Here is a 14,484-nt window from a genome sequence, read left to right as displayed (position 1 = left end):
CCTGAAGGCAGACACTAGATGGCAAGGGGCAGGAAGGCAGGTAGCCTGTGTGCCACATCACCTTGGCCTCCCAATGATCCCTAGCACCTAAGCAGATGCTGGGTACCTAATAATCATGTTATTATTTGAGCATTTAGATGTGAGGGTTCTAATGCTGTCAGATGTATTTGCTAATCCTTAGCAACAATCTTATAGACTAGTTTTTATCATTGTCCCCATCTTGCAATGAGATGACTGAGGTGCAGAGAGACTGAGTCATTTGCTCAGGTTCACGTGACAACTAAGTGGTGGCACCAGGGTTGAAATCTGCCACGCCTTCTGTGTTTTCATTTATCTGTATTCCTCACCACATCTCAGCTCTACCTTGCCTTTACCTATTAGTGAAATGCTTATTGACCGAAGAAGCAGGTTGTATAGGGCACAGAAATAGGTAAGGAAGGGTTGGGCGAGGTGGCTCACGCCTGTAATCCTAGCTTTTCGGGAGGCCAAGGTGGGTAGATCACCTGAGGTCAGGAGTTCAAGACCAGCCTGGCCAACATGGTGAAACACTGTCTCTACTAAAAATACAAAAATTAGCCAGGCATGGTCGTGGGCGCCTATGATCCCAGCTACCTGGGAGGCTGAGGCAGGAGAATCGCTTGAACCCAGGAGGTGGAGGTTGCAGTGAGCCAAGATTGCACCACTGTACTCCAGCCTGGGCAACAGAGCAAAAACTCCATAAAAAAGAAAGAAAGAAAGAGGCAAGGAATGGTAGAGAAGGGGAATTGAAGAGTGGTAAGAAAGCTGGCTGTCTGAAGCAAACAGTGCTTGGTTGAAGGATTTGGAAAGGATGCAATTGATAGATTAAGACAAAGGACAATATTTCAAATACTTGGAAGAACCAGGCAGGTAAATGGAAATTAGGGACATTGGAGGGGACAGCTGTAGAGTGACAGAGACCATGGTGAACGGGCAAGAACAAAGAGGCCGGCCCCACTGCACACTGCCATGCAGCAGGGATGGGGCCAAGGGTGGTCAGAGCTTATAATTTTTCAGAGAAGATGAAAATCTGGATTGTATGTGAAATTCTTCACTTTTTAAACTGTGGGTAAGTATTTCCACTTAAAGGAACAATAATCATTCTGTGGGTTAAACCTAAGGTGAATGCAGCTAAATGAGGTCCCGAGTGTAAAGGGCAGGCCAGCTTTTAGAGCACCCTGAACGTCTGCATGAGGACTTTGGGAACTCATTCATACTCAACACACAAAATGATGCGTAAATGAGCATGGCTTAATCTTTGGGGGTAATAGAACTGTTGTGTTGGGGGTTAGACTTGTTTATTCTTTGCTAGGGTACAAATACTGCATACTTGCAATTCTCTGTGGTTTTCTGAAGAAGTTGATTTACAATCTTAAAATAAGCACTTTGTTTTCTTCACTTCTTAGCTCATCCTTGACCCAGAAGAAGACCAGTCATAGCTGATCCTTCAAGAAGCAAGAAAGAAGACAAACAGATGAACGATAAAGACAACCAGGTAACCTGGTGGTGCAAAGGATTCACCTCCTAGCTTGTGGATTTAGGAATCTATGCTGGGAGATCTGGGACAATGACAAAGATGGGAGTGGTGATTTGCAGGGCAGGGCTTCAGGGGCAGGGGTCAGAGCGAGGCAGGGGGCATTGAGTGTCTGAAACTAAGCAAGACAACGAAGAATAAAATCCAAGTGAGGGGAGCCACTTTATCCTTTGCTTCTTCTTCCATTTAGTCAGGTCCATGTGTCTTGAGCGTCTACTATGGGCTCAGCACCACGCTGGCCACCGGGGACAAAGAACAGAAATGCCCTTGAGATGAGGATGGACCTGACCTCTGAGCAGCAAAATGCTTAAGTCAAGCAGTCAGGCAAACTGGCTGTGAATCTTGTCTCTGTCACTTATTCATTGCATGACTTCAAAGAACTTTCTTAGCCTCTCATAGCCTCAGTTTCCCATTGGGTAAAATGGGAATAGTAATCAAATCAATTCCACAGATTTATTGCAAGATAAACTAAGAGTGATTGTGTAGACCACTCACCACAGTGGCTGGCACATAGCAAGTACTGAACAAGTGACAGTATTTGTTCCTTTTATGTATTAATAGAAGTCCTCTAATAGAAGAATATAGAAACTACACTACACTGACGACACCAAGGGGGAGGATGAATTTTTTTTTTTTTTTTGAGATGGAGTCTCACTCTGTTGCCCAGGCTGGAGTGCAGTGGTGCGATCTCAGCTCACTGCAACCTCCACCTCCCGGGTTCACATGATTCTTCTGCCTCAGCCTCCTGAGTAGCTGGGATTACAGGCACCTGCCACTACGCGTGGTTAATATTTTGTATTTTTAGTAGAGATGGGGTTTCACTGTGTTGGCCAGGCTGGTCTCAAACTCCTGACCTCCTGATTCACCTGCCTCGGCCTCCCAAAGTGGTGGGATTACAGGCGTGAGCCACCGCACAGAGCATGCACCATAGTTTAAAATTATGTTCCCAAATATTTACTAGCTCTTCTACACTGTCTTTCCCTTGCCCTCACTAGATGGCAAGGGGCAGGAAGGCAGGTAGCCTGTGTGCTATGTCACCTTGGCCTCCCAGTGATCCCTAGAACCTAAGCAGATATCAGGTACATAATAATCATGTTATTATTATTATTTTTATTATTATTTGAGACAGGGTCTTGCTCTGTTGCCCGGGATGGAGTGCAGTGGTGAGATCTCGGCTCACTGCAACCTCCACTTCCCAGGTTCAAGTGATTCTCCTGCCTCAGCCTCCTGAGTAGCTGGGATTACATGCACCCACTACCATGTCCAGCTATTTTTTTCTTTTCCTTTTTTTTTTTTTTTTTTTTTTTTTTGGAGATGGAGTCTTGGTCTGTCACCCAGGCTGGAGTGCAATTGCACGATCTCGGCTCAATGCAACCTCCACCTCCCAGGTTCAAGGAGTTCTCCTGCCTCAGCCTCCTGAGTAGCTGGGCAGGCACGCGCCACCACACCTGGCTAATATTTGTATTTTTAGTAGAGACTGGGTTTCACCATGTTGGTCAGGCTGGTCTCAAACTCCTAACCTCGTGATCCGCCCGCCTTGGCCTCCCAAAGTGCTGGGATTACAGGCGTGAGCCACTGCACCCGGCCTATCATGTTATTATTTGAGCGTTTAGATGACAGGGTTCTAATGCATTTGGATGTATTTGCTAATCCTTAGCAACAATCTTATAGACTAGTTTCTATCATTGTCCCCATCTTGCAATGAGATAACTGAGGTGCAGAGAGACTGAGTCCTTTGCTCAGGTTCACGCGACAACTAGATGGTGGAGCTAGGGTTGAAACGTGCTCTGGCCATGCTGTTGGCTCTGCCTCTATCCACTGTGAATGGAATATTTGTTGAATAAATAAACAAATGAATGTATAATTTAAAAAGATTTATGGAGGAGACAATTTAATTTAATAGAAGGATAAGTAGCAGTTTGTAGGTAAACTAGGGCCAGAAGTACAAATGTGGCCATGCATAAGAAAGATTGCAAGTTTAGGAAGATCAAGTATAGCAAATAAATCAATGAATGAACACACAAATGAGTAAATGAATGAGTGTGTGTGAGTGTGTGTGTGTATGTGACAGAGGGAGAAAGAGACAGCACAGAAGTGCGGGTCTTACCGAGCCCTGTATGCCATGTTCCTAAGGAACTTGCACGTTTTCCTACTGGCAGCAGGGAAACACTGAGGGGGAAAACATGGGACATGATCGCTTTCACTTATCTGCAATCCACATTCTCATTTGAATAAGGACAGACCACAAGTTAGAAGAGGACTGTGAATCTGTGGGCAGGGGGACCAGTTCGGAGACTCCTGAAATAACGGGGATGAGAATCAGGGATATGGATCAGCATTATCAAGTTTCAGGTAGTTCTGAAATGAGAGTCTTTCACTATTAATGGCAAGAAATATTTCCAATTATAATTGGCAATGGTCTGCAGAAACAAATGAGAGCAAACCAGAACCTTATTCAGAGAGGGATTCCCTTCCTAAATGGATTTTTGAACTGTTTCATTTTTTTTGTTACTATTGGCCTGCACACGCCTGCCTAGGTGTTACTTTCATTCTTGAACTGAAATGGTCACATTAACACAAACTCAGGCAGACACTAAACTTTCAGAATGTCTTTAGTTTGAGAGTTTAAACATAAGGAACCATTAGGTTTTGCAGTGGCTGCCATACCAAAACGTAAATCATGCCAAAATTGTTTGAAATCCTGTCTTTAGAAGGTTGTGTGTTTTGACAAACCTTGCAGCAAATTTGGTCCAGCTTTCGGATTTGTAATGAAACCTGAAACCAAGCATTCTCGCCTGCCTTGGGGTCTCCTAGCGCAAGTTCCAAGCAGCCTTAGTGTAATACCTACCCTAATCTCATCCTGGCAAGCGACATTAGTGTGTTGGGCTGCGCTGCTGGAAGCTTGGGGTGGACTCAGCAAATATTTCATGCAATTATGAAGAAGGACTGATCAAGACAGCAATACACTTTTCTGTGTCTGAGTATTTTTAAGAGTGTAAATTGCAGAATTAGCAATACTCTATCCCCTGTTGGCTAGTGACTTGGAGATACCCAAGCCATGATTGGGGCAGAAAGTTAATTAATCTGCTTATTAAAAAGAAGAAATGTCTCATTTGCATGCATTTGCATTCAGGTCTTGAATTCATTATGCTTTTTGGTGGTCCTTTGCTTTATTTCCTTAATACCACTGACCTACCTAGGTGTTAGCTCAATACATTTAAATTTTGTGTGGCTGGGCTTTGTTTAAGTGTCGTATCTCTGGTTATAGTGGGTTCTAGCAGAATTTGATTATTTTATAGATTGTTTAATTCTCTATAGAGATTTTCCCCTTCCATGGGCTGTTGGGATTTCTTATGGTTATCATATACCACAGTTGGGAAAATATTTGTTTACTTGACCAATCTTGGAAAATACAGACTTTGTCTCCATAAGAGTTGGACATGTTATCTGGGGATGATCCATTCAATTATTTGCAATTTCCTTCTCAACCAAATTTTCCATGGTCATTTTTGTGGCAGTTTTCTCCTTCTTTGCTTTTCCTGTCTTATTGGGAGTTCTGCTTTGGGTTTTTGTTTTTGTTTTTCCTTCCTGGGAAAAAAGACCATTGCTCTCCTTAAGTGTATTTTCTACATTCCACATTCAGAACGACTGTTTTTACCTGAAAATGCCCAGGCACCTTAAGGGCCTGAATGAAGTCTTGGGAGAAGAGGGAGGTGGCTGGGAAGAGGGGTGAGTGGGGAGAGATGGGGGTGAGATGGAGTGGAGGGCAAAGAATATAACAGCCCTTGGAACAACAGCAAGTAAAGCAAAACTACATAGGGAGATTAGTGCTGAAATAAATCTCTGCATGTGAGTGAATCACCGGTCCCAATTCGGGGCACCATAGTGCCCGTGTTTCTGTATTTTGTAGTAATCAACATTTCCGATACATTACAACAGTGTGGTTGTCAGGGGTGAGCGGCTCATGTAGCGGTTAGACCACCTCTATGCTAACAAGCTTAGCAATCAGGTTGTGAAGGGTCCTGGCTGGAGGAAAAAAATTAAAACCAAACCTTAGACCTCTTGTCAGACTGCGAGGAGAATTATATTTGTGAACTAGTCTACAGTGTGGACAGGAAATGACCTCTCCACAAACTGCTTCTTTAAAAACAAGCAGTGGTGCCTAAAGCTATCCAGCTCCTCTCTCTCTCTCTCTCTCTCTCTCCCTCCCTCCCTCTCTCCCTCCTCCCTCCCTCCCTTCTTCCCTCCCTTCCTCCATACCAACCTCCCTCCCTCTCTGGAGCTCCTGCTCTCTCCCTCTCCCTCCTCTCCCGTGCTCCCTCCCTCCCTCCCTCCCTCTTTCCCTCCCTCCTCTCCTCTCCCTCTCCTCTCCTGCTATAGAGGGCTCCGACAGCAGTTCCCAGCCAGCGTGTTCAGCCTGCCTGCCTGCCTGCCTCTGTGTGTGTGTGAGCGTGTGTGCGTGCGTCTACTTTGTACTGGGAAGAACACAGCCCATGTGCTCTGCATGGACGTTACTGATACTCTGTTTAGCTTGATTTTCGAAAAGCAGGCAAGATGTCCAGCACACCACATGACCCCTTCTATTCTTCTCCTTTCGGCCCATTTTATAGGAGGCATACACCATACATGGTACAGCCAGAGTACCGAATCTATGAGATGAACAAGAGACTGCAGTCTCGCACAGAGGTAAGTACTTCAACCTTGGGGATGTGTTTGTGTATTTTTGTTAAGCTATGCATTAGCTTTTCCTAGGGTTTCTGGCTGAATTCTATGGGAAGTGTCCCACTTGATACTACCACGTACGTGGAAATGAGCGCCAGGATGAATCCACGAGTTTGAACGCTGGGTTTCCAGGCACAGCAACTCTTGTAGCAGAGGACAGTTTCTGCCGGAATCTTGAGACAACCCAGCACTTGATTCACATGCCGGGTTTCCAGAAATGTTGCTCTTCCAGAACTCTGGTGTTTTACAGGCTCTGAGTCCGTCCTGTTGGTGTTTCTTGAGATATAATTCCAAGGAATTTTGTGATTGTTTGCATCTGGCTATATATATATATATATATACATATGTATATATATATATATATATATACATATGTATATATATATATATATATATATTTTTTTTTTTTTTTTTACAAATCCTAGAGGAAGTCTGCTTTGACCTGTATTTGCTTTTCAGAGTCACCAAAATCGAGGTAAAAAGGGGCAGAAGAGTAACCCTGCCTACTTCTCAGAACTAGCCCTGGAGGGACACATGTTTGTATATTTCAGTGTTAAAATCAGAAACCAGTTGCTTGGGGCAAGGGGACTCTAGACTTTCTCCTATTGCTGTCGGCCGTGCCCCCCTGATCACTCTACCTTAGGACAGGAGCTGGTTCAGCTTTCAAGTCAGCTCTAGTTTTTGCATATTTGAGATCTTGTGCCTGAGAGAGGGAGACTCAGCCTCCTAGGCAGCCAGCAACTCTGGGAGCAGAGAGAACAGGACTTTCAGAACTTTTTAAATGCAAAACTCCAGACTCGCCTCCTGCAATTTAAATATTTTATGTCAGTTGACTTTTTCTCTGTGCTAGCTCAGCTGGCAGGTCTTGCTGCTGGATTGTCCATCTGCCTGTAAGTTGGGGCTTTGTGTGGAAGTGTTCGGAAAAGGAGTTTGTTATAGGTGCACCAAAGTCACTTTAGGAAGTGGAAATTGCTAGGAATTTAGTCTTCTCTGCAGAGTATAAATACCACAAGATTTATGCCAAAGAGCTTTTAGGGAATAGCTCTGGTGGAATTTTAGATTGAAGATTGACTTTTAACTCTAGGAAGGGACTCCATTAAGTTTGTGCTATGGGATAAAACACACTTGGCTTGAATTGTCAACAGAGCCATAGAGAATTCATGACGTTTCGTGTATTTAATACAGCTAACAAGATGTGACCTGCTTTCTGATTGGCTAACTGCTGGACAAGGACTTATATGTATTTTAAAAGCTGGGTTGTCTTTAATGACTGCTGTTTTCTTTATATGTTAATACACCATAGATGCTAAATATGACTGCTGGTACTCTTGCTCTTTCTAGAAGCCAGTAGCTTCTATAGAAGTGCAAACTATGTTTTGCTTAGGATGGTGAACTGTTGGCAGTGACTGATATTTGTGCTTGCTGTTTTGTGTATGTTGCTTTGTGTGTGTAACAGTTTGTATATTTCCTTCAGATCTTTGCAACTGTGTGTTGGAATCTTAAATCTCTGCATAAACCATTGGTTGACACAGGCTGCTTTCAGAATTAGGATAGAAAATGTCTTATAGTTCAGGCACACATTAATTGCAATACAAATTTGGAAAAAATAGTCTTTTAAAAGTATGATTAGTTATAAAAAAAAGAGGCCAGGGACCATTATGGCTCAATTCTTGAACAGCAACAATATTTAAAAATGACCTGTCCACCTTACATTTTAGAAAGTTTTTGAGGAATTGCAGAGATTCTTCTCCATCCTCCTGCAGTTAGGAACACAGGCAGCTTTCTCTGATATCTGCCTGCCCTCCTGCCCATTACTGAGCACTTGGCCAGGTCTGAGCTAGGAGACTTATCTGCAAGATTTCCCTACTCTTGCCCTCATAAAAAAAAACTGCAGGATTCAATATGGTCCCAGGTTTGTTTCCCATTTGAAACAAGACATTTGAAAAGACCTCCTTTCACAGTATGCTTTGCAAAGATGGTACATTATTTTTTGTGAGAGCTAAACTCAGGAATTCCTAACTTTTGGATTATGGGGTATTACTTTTAGAGATTTAGTTCTGAGTAGAAAAAGACTACTTCATAGCTCAAGAACCAAGAGAAGAAAGCTTGCTATGACGAATCTTAAAGATTTTTTTAAACCTCCCTGCCTGTAACAGTAAAGTGCTATGAACTGTTTTCTGGTGTGTCCTAGAGCTAACCGTTTACATTTTTCCCTCCTTAATTAGATAATTTTTCAAATAATTTTTCAAATAATTGCCTCAATACTTCTTTTTTTCTTTGCTAAGCAGTAAGTACTGTCATGAACGCAATGCCATACATTTGTTTTTATTTCATATGAAAAGGAGAGAGAATCAAATAATTGCTCCTAAGATATTTAAATATTTACATTAAATATTAAATTTTGATCATGATGTATGTACTTTGAAAAAAACAACTTTCATGTAAAGTTACACTATACCTTTACCAATAATTGTTATTTATGATAAAGCTGCTCTGAGTTCTGGAGAGGGATTGGTTGGGATAAAATACAATGATACTCAGCAAGAGTTATTAGTTTATTCACACGCAAAATCAAATATGCCTTTGAGTGACTACTTTGAGAATTTAGCCAAAGCATACAACCATTTTGGGCAAGACTGACTCACCCATCCCTCTTCCATCTCTCTCTTCCTCTCTCTCTTCTGGTTCCACTCCTATAGTATATAGTATTATTTCATTAAGTCCTAATATCTCACACACACACACACACACACACACACACACACACACCCCACTGGGTAATACTCTCAAGTCTTCACCCCTTTTGGAACATGGACCTGGCTAGAAAAAAAATATATAGCAAATCAGTATGTGATGAAGAAATTGTAATCAAGTTTCTGGAAATTTCCTAGAAACCTCCTTTTTTATATGGAAAGAAATTAGTAAAGAACCATGATGTTTACCTACTCTCCTTCCATGGCTGATCCCAGGGCATTTTCTCATGGGGATCCATGCATTTCTTCCAATTAAATTAAATCAAAGTTCTTCAGAAGCCGGGAAGTTTGAGTTTAAAGAGGATGGCTTTGGGAGTTAATATTATTTCTAACTCTTACAAACTAGTTAGCATGGGTCTTGGTTCCTCATTTGCAAATTACCAACAGTGTCCCTTTAATTGAAAATTCAGATTTTCTTTTTTTTTTTTTTTTTTAGCATGAAAAAGTATTATGAAGTAAAGAGTGCAGACATTATTTCTTTGCTCATGGTATTTAGTTCAAAATCACAAAATCACAAATAGTTCTTCATGTTGGCACTATGCTAATTTAAAAAAATACCATAAACACCAGAAAAGTGTGAGTTCCGTTATGTATTTTTCCTGTTTTGAGGGTTTTTTTTTCTTTTATCAATATTACACATCCAATAATAAAATAATTGGGTAATGGTGAAGAAAACTTGAAGGTCCAGTCTGTTCTTAAAGCTAGCACTTAGAGCAAGTAGTTCCTGGACCAAGTAGGTACTCATTAAACATTTGTTGACTAGCCAATCAGTGAATCAGTAGACAAAAGGAGAGAATTTGAAAACCAATGCTTTTAAATTAGCACCTTCCCTGAGAAATACAATTCTGAAGTTTTTTGGGGCCTGGTATCTCCTATTGAGCTGAAGCAGCTTTGCGCCTCTGCTTCTCACTCTCCCTAAAGTGTTCATCTCACATCCCCCACATTTATTTTATGTGAGGTCATTTAGATCCATAATCTTTGTGGCAAAGGAAAGCAAGTGGCTAAGTACTAACAGGACCTCACCTCTCTGTAAAGGAATAGGCATGCATTAAAAAGCAAACAGCAACAACAACAAAAGTATATTTTAAATGCTGCTAGCTGTTCTGGGAAATAAATTTTTTTTTCAACTTTAGAATCTCAGTGGAATTTAATAAAGAAATGTGTGGGTGCTCTTCCCACCCTTTAAAATGAAATTAAGAAAAATTCTGAGGTTGGCATCACTGTTGTTCACTGTAATTCCCAGGCAGCAGAAAGAAGTTTACATTTTCTGTTGCGTATGCTGTCAAAAATTGACCCAATGTCTTCCAAAATTCATGTATTTGAATGGTTTGGCAGTGCCAAATGTATTTTGGAAGAATACAACCACCCAATTATATAGTTTTAACACTGTACACACAATACAGTCAGATAGGATATAAAAATATGTTCTGAAGACTTCAGAATTTGTTCTGTGAAAAGCTTCAATAAAAGCAAAAACAACGTATTTTTTCATTTTTAGGTCTCAGCCCTGAGATGAAAATATAGGTAAAATATATGAGAAACATTACAGTGGACATCATTGTAAGTGAAGGGATTTAACTAATGTTCGATTATTATAAAATTTACGAAAGTTTATCAAGTAAAGTTCACAAATCTTTGTTACAGGAGATAACTTTTCTATACCTTGTTTTCTCATTCAAATGACCAAAAACGTCTGCATTTAAGTGAAGATATTTTTAAGTATACATAGTTCTTCATGTTGGCACCATGCTAATTAAAAAAAAAAATACCATAAACACCAGAAAAGTGTGAGTTCCGTTATGTATTTTTCCTGTTTTGAGGTTTTTTTCTTTTATCAATATTACACATCCTCTTCCAAAAGAGAAAACTGTGATTACAATCGGAAGCTGTACGCACAAGGATTTTATAGAATTACAGTTTTTAGTTTCACAGGATTTAATATGAAGGTTACAAATGTTCGAAGACCTGGAAATTTAAATCTGCTGGTTTTCACCCCTTCTCAGCTCAACTCTGAAACTCCCTGGGGAGGGGGTGGGGAGGAGGGGGATTCTTAGTCCTCTTTTCTTTCAGCTACATTTTTATATACTTTAGTCACAGGGTTTCACGTTGTAACATCATGTTTATTCATGGAATAGCTTGGTATCATTGATGTTCAGATGGAATCTAGTTAAAATGAGATTAGTTATTTTGGATAGGTGGAGAAAAAGAAAAAATGCTTTGTGGTAACTTGGAGGTTTCTCCCCCCTAGAAATTTAGAAAGAAAAATGTTGCTGCTACTCTGAGATATATGAATGATTTTCAGTGTTAAAAACAGAACTTTGCAAGTTGTTTGAAGAGGGTTGGTGAGGTGGGGGAGGGGGCTGGGTGGTGGAAAGGAAAGCTATTTTGAAAATGTTAAATGAAACCAAAAGTGCAGTTTTAAAAATGAGAACTTCCAAACTCTCTTATTTTTCAGGATCTCTACATGGCCCTCAGAAAACAAATTGTAAGACTCTTATACTGATTTTATTTTCTTGAAGTCTTTTTTTTCCCCCATTTTCTTACTATGGGAACTGTTTTTAATTAAAAATTGCTGCAAACTAACTATTCATAGGAGGCCAAGAAGAAGAAAAAAAAAAGAACTTTCAACTCACATTCAACACAGATTCTTATCAGCCTAAAATCAATGCACATTTAAATTTCTCTCTTTTTGGTGTGTAAATTATGATGTAGGATTTAAACGCTATGCATTTTTTAAACATTTAGCTTTTTGTTTGGGGTCCAGAAAGAAATTAATTTAAAGTATATGGAGAACAGGGCCATAAATCTCTTTTTATTACAATTGTCCACATTAACTCATTTTTCATGAGGAACACAGAGCACCCGCTTTCTGAACAAGCAAACGAAACGTAAAACAACCCCAAACATCCAACTTTATAAATGATCAAGAACAAAATTCATAAACTTACTTATTTGGATTTGGTTGGTGGGCCTCAAAATATAACTGACCTGGGAAAACAATGTCTTTTTGAAGTGTCAGAACATAGCATTTAAAAAAATGTCCAAAGGATGTAGATACTACAAATACCTTCGTCATTTTCTGACAAGGCGTTTTCCTTCTTTTTAAATTTTTAAAAATCAATATGAGCCTAGATTTTTTTTAAAATTTAAATTCTGGCAGCATGCATTTGAACCTAGGCAACTATTAATGCTTAAAACAAAATTCAGGCATTCCTTCAAGAATTTCCATACTTCAGGCAATGACAGTCTCAGGGTCTGGAAATATAAACATGATTAAGATATTTTCTGTCTTCTAGAAGCTTACAATTTGATAATGAGGGGAGACATACAAACCACACTTACAACAGAGAGCCATGATAGGTTAATACACGGTGTATCGTGGGCCTATTCCTGTAGTGAAAGGTATATACACCTTTCTGAAAGGCAGTCATAGAATAGCATCTATGGAGTTTTCAGTGTCTGTTGGGCAAGTATGAATACTAGGTGCTTTTTGTATGTCGGCTCAAGTAACCCTCATGATCACGTCGTATGATACTAATATCTACTAACATCTGCACTTTTACTAATGAGGAAACTGGAAACTGACAGGTTACATAAATTGTCCAAGGTCAAATAGACGGTAGTTTAGCTTCAGAGGTTGTAACTACTCTGCCATAGCACCTCTCTTGAAATAGGAAACACGAGCTAGGAATCTAGTTTTACCTATAGAAATTTTTAATGTGAATATATATTCATTTTTGTTTTCTAAGACAAATTGACTTTGGAGGTGGCTTGGAAATTGATCCCATTCACTAACTTGATTCTGCTAGATGTGTCTCAACTGCCTAACTTAATTTCCAAAGGGACCAAGTGAAATTCCAAGGGATGGATCCAGGGATGGAAAATATACCCTGGTTACTGAACAAAAAAACCCAAATTACACTCCTTATTAAAGAATACTTAAGGTCGGGCGCGGTGGCTCAAGCCTGTAATCCCAGCACTTTGGGAAGCTGGGGTGGGCAGATCATGAGGTCAGAAGTTCAAGACCAGCCTGGTCAACATGGTGAAACCCTGCCTCTACTAAAAATACAAAAATTAACCAGGCATGGTGGCACACGCCTGTAGTCTCAGCTACACGGGAGGCTGAGGCAGGAGAATTGTTTGAACCTGGGAGACGGACGCTGCAGTGAGCCGAGATTGTCCCACTGCACTCCACCCTGGGCGACAGAGCGAGACTCCATCTCAAAAAAAAAAAAAAAAAAAAAGAATACTTAAGATTCCCACTTTATCTGAAGAGTGATTGAAACTGTTATAGAATATAATGCCTAGTCATCTAAAAGGTTTTTTTTTTTTTTACTTAAAAATATTTAAATTTCCATTCAGTGCTTCTTCTTAGTTGTGCCCTGGGAAAGATAGTGTTTTTATTGTTTTAAACAGTAGTGAATGAGTATAAAAGCTATCTCATTTTTTGGTGGAAACAATAACCAAAATAAATGTTAGGAAATTAAATTACAATTCAAATTGGGTATAGTATTGGCTCCCTTTTCAGGTAATCAATTAGGAATCTTAGGGAAAATAAAGACATAAAGGGGAAAGAACTTCCAACATGTTTGGCTTCTCAGGATCTTAGTTTAATCTACTCCTGAGAGGAAGTCAGTCTCCCCACATCCTGTCTGTCTGCAGAAGTTCTTTGTGGGAGGTGATATTTCCTTCCTACCCTTGCAGACCACTTTAGCTACCTGCAAAGCCATTGTCATGAGAGTAAATGCCTGCCAGTTGTTGAAGATAAGATAGATCTCCTCATTTGATCCACCCCCAAAGCCTGAGATGCACGCATTCTGGTTCTCCTTTACCAGACAAGCAACCGAGGCCTCAGTTCATGCATGGCCATCCTGAGATTTGAGAGCCCAGGGGCTGGATCATCTAACTTTTCACTGTATGGTCTGTCCTGGAGCATATTGGTAAAGGGATGTTGCCTCCCAGCTGCCCACTTCCTCTTGGACGCCCTGGTAGCCACACCCTTCTCTCACATTAGTACCACGTTGGACCAGCCTAATTTGAAGTTTTAGTCTTCCAGTTCAAAATAGGAGGCTTAGCGTTAAGGATTTGGCAGACCCCTCTGAAGAAGAGGAATCTGTCCTGTTCTGGTGACATTACAAGCCCCCAGCCTCTCTTTTTGGAATCAGGACGGCCTCTTAACAGCACTCCCTGCCCCCCCTTTCCATCTTATAATCTGATCCCCACAAACAGCCAAGGTGATATTTTTAAAGCATAAATCAGATCATGTGACTCTCCTGCTTCCTCTCAAACCTAGAGCAAGCTCTAAACTCCTTGCTCTGGTTTTAAGAATCTATTGATCCCTTCCTTCCTGATGGTCCATTCTTATCTGCTACCAAGTGTTCACTGGACTGGAGCCACGGAGGGCTTCTTTGGGATCCATTAGCTTGCCAGGCTGATTCACACTGCAGGACCTTTGCC

General features: G+C 40.6%; 1 protein-coding gene and 1 long non-coding RNA gene across 12 annotated transcripts in view; both read left to right on the top strand.

Annotated features, from left to right (window-relative positions):
• The window catches only part of LOC117979924 (uncharacterized), a 167,151-nt gene extending 165,637 nt beyond the window's left edge, over positions 1-1,514 (top strand). Inside the window, exon 5 of the long non-coding RNA XR_008625102.2 lies at positions 1,425-1,514. This is a non-coding gene — a long non-coding RNA (uncharacterized LOC117979924). The remainder of the gene's footprint in view (positions 1-1,424) is intronic.
• Positions 1,515-5,685: 4,171 nt separating this feature from the next.
• LDB2 (LIM domain binding 2) overlaps positions 5,686-14,484 on the top strand; it is a 397,279-nt gene continuing 388,480 nt past the window's right edge. For 5 of the 11 annotated variants that reach the window (XM_008952150.4, XM_008952155.4, XM_008952154.4 and 2 more), the window contains exon 1: positions 5,694-6,238. In XM_008952150.4, coding sequence (XP_008950398.1) covers positions 6,107-6,238 — 132 coding nt within the window. In that variant the 5' untranslated portion in view covers positions 5,694-6,106. Of the gene's footprint in view, positions 6,239-14,484 lie in introns of all 11 variants that reach the window. The other 6 variants (XM_008952151.4, XM_008952149.5, XM_063603732.1 and 3 more) reach the window with 3 other exon arrangements.

The sequence above is a fragment of the Pan paniscus genome, chromosome 3 (assembly GCF_029289425.2).
Source record: "Pan paniscus chromosome 3, NHGRI_mPanPan1-v2.0_pri, whole genome shotgun sequence".
Taxonomy (NCBI): domain Eukaryota; kingdom Metazoa; phylum Chordata; class Mammalia; order Primates; family Hominidae; genus Pan; species Pan paniscus.
The sequence above is the reverse complement of the archived record's forward strand: the minus strand, read 5'-3'. Positions and strand labels throughout refer to the sequence as shown.